General features: G+C 32.5%; 1 protein-coding gene across 5 annotated transcripts in view; it reads right to left on the reverse strand.

Annotated features, from left to right (window-relative positions):
- The window catches only part of LOC128236079 (low-density lipoprotein receptor-related protein-like), a 36,209-nt gene extending 30,999 nt beyond the window's left edge, over positions 1–5,210 (reverse strand). For 2 of the 5 annotated variants that reach the window (XM_052954307.1, XM_052951235.1), the window contains exons 1-3: positions 5,067–5,210; positions 1,282–1,327; positions 477–605 (exon numbers count right to left, since the gene is read on the reverse strand). In XM_052954307.1, the coding sequence (XP_052810267.1) occupies positions 477–605; positions 1,282–1,327; positions 5,067–5,093 (202 nt within the window). In that variant the 5' untranslated portion in view covers positions 5,094–5,210. Of the gene's footprint in view, positions 606–1,281; positions 1,328–5,066 lie in introns of those variants that run through there. The other 3 variants (XM_052952017.1, XM_052952801.1, XM_052953507.1) reach the window with 2 other exon arrangements.
- Positions 5,211–5,430: the final 220 nt, after the last annotated feature.

The raw sequence follows: 5,430 nt of genomic DNA on the forward strand, positions 1-5,430 counted from the left end.
TATTGTTGCTGACGTAGTTGATGGTTGCTATGGAATGTGGTGGTTAATAGAGAAACAAGCTATAGTAAAAGTTGTAATTGGTTACTAAGAATAATTGGTATTGCTAAGGTAGTTGATGGTTGCAAAGGATGCCCATGGTTTTAAAGGGAAGAGATTGATGCCAGCGGACGACAACGGTGAACAATCACTATAGCTCACTATCGAGCACTTCATGCTCAGGTGGGCTTTACAAGAAAGGCATAAGTTAATATCACGAATGTGTGAAATAAAATGATGCGTTAAAATAAGAATACACGCATTATTATTAAATATTAACGACTTTAATGGTCAAATACTTTTATCAGTTCATTATATAATAAACATGACTGCAGCTTTATGTATATCATTTTCAATGCTTCATACATTTGTATGAGAATACAATGTGAACTGCATACACATTATCAACACATACATAATAGACGTCAAAGATGACTTACCACAGGCAGGAGGACGCTCATCTTCAGAAAAATAACAGTCGTTGTTTCCGTTACATACTAATGACTTGTCGATGCACTTCGTGGACGTAGGACAGGAAAACTGGCCATTTTGACGGCATCCATCCATGCCTGTAATAACGTAGTAAGAGGCAGCACCGAATATTACAAATGTGTGAAGTAAGCTTACGCGATATGACAGGAATAAGCTCACACAATTAAAAGAAAATGGTCAATATGCATATATTATTGATTTTATACGAAAACAGATGCACATTTGTAATTATATTTCACCAGATCAGGAGCGAAATATTTTTATGCGCAAGAATCATTGTCTTAAACCTGTAATGATTCTTTTTCACAGACGCTTCAAACAAAAGAAATACACTTTAAATTGAGGGGAAAAAATAAATATCGTTGCTCTATCTGTTCTAGCTGATTCGCTTGAACGGCATGTGAATATAATAGCTACTGATGCATTATGAAATCGACGACACATCGCGACTTTATATATATAGGCATAGAAGGAGCATAAAATCAGAAGGTTATTAATTTTATATACAAAATTGGTTGCTAAAAAATATGATGCTTAATATAGAAGCAAGCTATAGTCGAAGTTATTTTTTATTACTAAGAATAAATGTTGTTGCTAAGGTAGTTGATGGTTACTAAGCATGTCCATGTTCTTTTTAAGGGAAGATATTTGTGTCAGCGAACGGACGACACGGGTGAATAATCACAATAGGTCACCATTGAGCACTTCATGCTCAGGTGGGCTTTACAATAAAAGAATACGTTAAATCATTACCTGATCCAGAGGTTAATGTCTGCCAAACCCAGGGGAGAAGAAATGCCTGAAAAGAAATATAACATTAGTGTGAACTATATATAAATATATATAATAATTAATAATTATTATATAATTTAAATTATGTAACTAATCAAATCGTTCTTTAGATAGTTCTGAGGAGATTGCAGCATTAGTTATTAAAAGAAGCGTGACAGCCTTTTTTTGGTGACATTTGAAGCGAGAAATGTTGTTGTTGTTTGTTTAATTATTGCCACAAGACGAGGTATGTCTATTTTTTATGGTTTTCATCGACATTGATGTAAACTTAATTTTATTACAAAATAATTATGGCAGCCATTATTGTTTATTGCTGTGCGAAGTCCACGGAAAAAACAAGGTAATTACGTGATGACATTAAAAAAGTAGTTCCATTCGGGTACTGTTTTCATCTAAGCCCGTGGGTAAGGTAAGCATTTCCAGCAAAGCGAATTATTTGAATCTATTTATCCAGGGTGGGAGAAATAAATAATCAATATATTACGATTTTAACATTCTTGTTATTGGATCTTTATCTAAATCGAACGTAAATGGATCTTTTCGCCATGTCCTTGCAATATATAATAAATTATATTTTTTTTCGGTATAAGTTTTAGATGACCATTTTCTGCATACAAAAACCTGACAAATGATACCAAATTTATAAAGGCTCACCAAGCGTCCAACAACTAAATATTTCAGGACAGACAGACAGAAATATTTATTACGACGTGTACAGAGTACACTGTCAATAAACGTATACATATATCATGGAATATACAAACAACATTCAGCAAGACTATTATGAAATGTATCAATCAATAAATACGGTAAACATTTACGTGTCAGGTAAAAAAACACAAGAAAATAACAACAAATAAAAACACAGAATGAATAAAAAAAAACATAGAGTAATAATTGTTTGTTAGTTAAATGATAACGAGGACGTAGATTTCAAACTTTCTAACCAAATTATCAAATAACGACAAACAAAGTATGTTGATAAAACACATATAACGACACTTTATCAATTTAATAAGTTCTGATGGCTTTTAACAAATTTCAAAGTTCAAAGTTAATTTGCAGTAATATTAAAAGAGTGAAACTCATATAGTTAGTATTTAAGAAACAGTTAAATTTTCAGTTAAGTTATTAAGGTGTTGTTTTGAACGAAACTGGTAGCTTTAGTCTAAACCAGGAACATTGTATTGGTTAAACCCTAAAGGCACTAAATGCACTGCTTGCTCTGTTTTGTATATACCAGGATCATCATCATCATCATCATCATCATCATCATCATCATCATCAACATCACCACCACCCCCCACAGTACCACCACTACAACCACCACCACCATCATCATCACCATCAACAGTTGTAATGATATAATAATTATTCTTTTGATTTATAATTTGAATGAAGTTTATATGACAATTGACATTAATATTAAAAGTATTAAAAGTATAATTAATATTATTATTATTATTATTAATACTATTATTATTATTATTATTATTATTATTATTATTATTATTATTATTATTATTATTATTGTAGTGGTAGTGGTAGTGGTAGTGGTAGTAGTAGTAGTAGTAGTAGTAGTAGTAGTAGTAGTAGTAGTAGTAGTAGCAGTAGCAGTAGCAGTAGCAGTAGTAGGAGTAGTAGCAGTAGTAGCAGTAGTAGTAGTAGTAGTAGTAGTAGTAGCAGTAGTAGTAGTAGTAGCAGCAGCAGCAGCAGCAGCAGCAGCAGCAGCAGTAGCAGTAGCAGTAGCAGTAGTAGTAGTAGTAGTAGTAGTCACTCCTGTGCAAACGAGTTCTTGACGTCATAACCGAAAGACAAATGGGCGAAATGTGGGCGTGACACAGGCAAGTCATTCATCGCTTAGCATGGACAAGTCATCGCTCAATTAAACAATAGATAATTTAGAATACAAAACATAATCGATTATATTTTTTTTCCTTCTCTGAACATTTGAAAATCATTTCATATGGCAAGAACAAAACAATTTGAGTTTTCTGTCCATTCACTTAAATACGAATATTTTTAATTTTAGTATCATGTTGCCTTGGAAATAAGACTTCTTTGCAGAATATTCACTAAACAATGCAACTCATTTCTTTCATATTCATAGATACACACTGAATCAATAGCAGTATTGAACAATGACGTTATTACTTCTTGATTGGTATACAATATGAACGTCAAGTTTTATCTATACTAAGGACAATGCGAATGGTCATGTTAAACATCTATATTTATATCCAATCTTAAAAAGGTATATAATATTAACTTAAAATTTACGTCAGAAAACAAATATTATATAATAAACCAGAGACAACCCTCCCCCATCCCCACAAACACAGACACACAGTCATCAAAGTCTACTTTTAATGGAGAAAATTGACATTACTTCAAAAAATGTATATTTAACAAATGACGTGCATTAAAACACAAATTATATAATAAACTAGTGATAACCCCCCCCCCCCTCCCCAGTCGTCCAAGTCTACGTTTAAGTACAATTTCATAAAAACAAGCATAAAAGTAGTAAAAAAACGCTCAAAATGCACCATTTAAAAGCCTCTGGCTATTAAATTGGGAACTTATATTGTCGCAAAGTGTGCATCTAAGTCTTATATGTCCATCATGTATATTCTTAGGACGTCTAAATGTGAAAAAGGGCATTAAATATTGTTAAGACAAGATATAATCACTGTCAGACCATTTCAAGTATTTACATTTTCTCTACGATAAAAATTGCGTTCGTTTTTCATGGCCCAGTCGACCTTATGTGACCTCTGTAGGCGGAGTTTCGCAAGAAAGATCCGGGTCATGCATATGAAAAACATGAATTAAAAAGGTCTCGATAATTTTCTTGATACCGCCAAAACTATAACAACAAAATCTTTATTACCACAAAATGTACCACATGTACAATATCCATAGGTTTCTAAACTTAGTTCTAATGACTGAACAAATAGTGAGAAGATGAATGTATGGCGTACAAACTATATCTGTAACAACAGCATCAGACTCTACTTTAAATACAAATATATCTGGCAGTCTTTATATACAATGCGTATATACGGTGGTGACAGCTATTGAGACCTGAGAGCTCCTCCAGAGATCCATTACGTATGTAATTTTTGTTTGTGATAACGGCATTGAATTAACAAAATTCTTCTTCTTATGTCTTCTGTTTTATTAAAACACCTTACTTTACTTTGTGAATCAACTTATTTTCTCGGATCCTGAAGGCCCTTAACTACCCCTATATATTCAAAGAGAGAATTCCATTTCAAAGGAGTAAAAACATTTATGATTTTGAATAATTTTTATGATGGTATGTCGTTAAAATAGTTAGGTCAGATTGAGACTTGACTTAAGTATTTTTGTGATATTACGGTCCGCACGCAATGGTTTGAATACCCCTATTTAACACAAAAACACACATAAAATAGTCTGCAACTCAAACGACGACCAATAGAGACGTTGATATATATCCTATGCTAATCTCAGGCTTACAATGCACATACACAAAATGGGAGAAAACAAAGACACAAATGGGAAAATAAAAAAATGGGAGAAAACAAAGACACAAAAGAGAAAATAACAAAAATTGGGAGAAAACAAAGACAAAAATGGGAAAATAGCAAAAACAAATGGGAGAAAGCAAAGACACTAACCGGGAGAAAACAAAGTTAGATGGTATTACAGACAGCGTTTAATAATATTTTGAATAAGATAGCATATTGAATAAAACTTACAATGAGACAAAATTGTATCCAAGCCATCTTCTCTATTCAGCAGAACGTTCACAGTTCACCTTAATATATTAACTTATTGTTTGAACTTAAAACGCGCAGATCAAACCCAAACCGCTGTCTGAACGAGCAGATTTCCGTAACCAAGTAAACATTTAAGGGAAGCTTGCATCTAGTTTCTGCATCCGTGTTTCAAAGCAGCATATGCAGTATATATTAAGATCAAATATTCTTAAACGTTTACTTACCGCGGATTTTAAATCGTATGTAATTTAAGACTTAAGTACTTGGGGCCAATACGAACATGTATATTTTTGTTTTTGATTTAATTTAAAGCTAATCCAAATTATTGAGAATGTTGTGAGTT

Source organism: Mya arenaria, chromosome 1 (genome assembly GCF_026914265.1).
Source record: "Mya arenaria isolate MELC-2E11 chromosome 1, ASM2691426v1".
NCBI lineage: Eukaryota > Metazoa > Mollusca > Bivalvia > Myida > Myidae > Mya > Mya arenaria.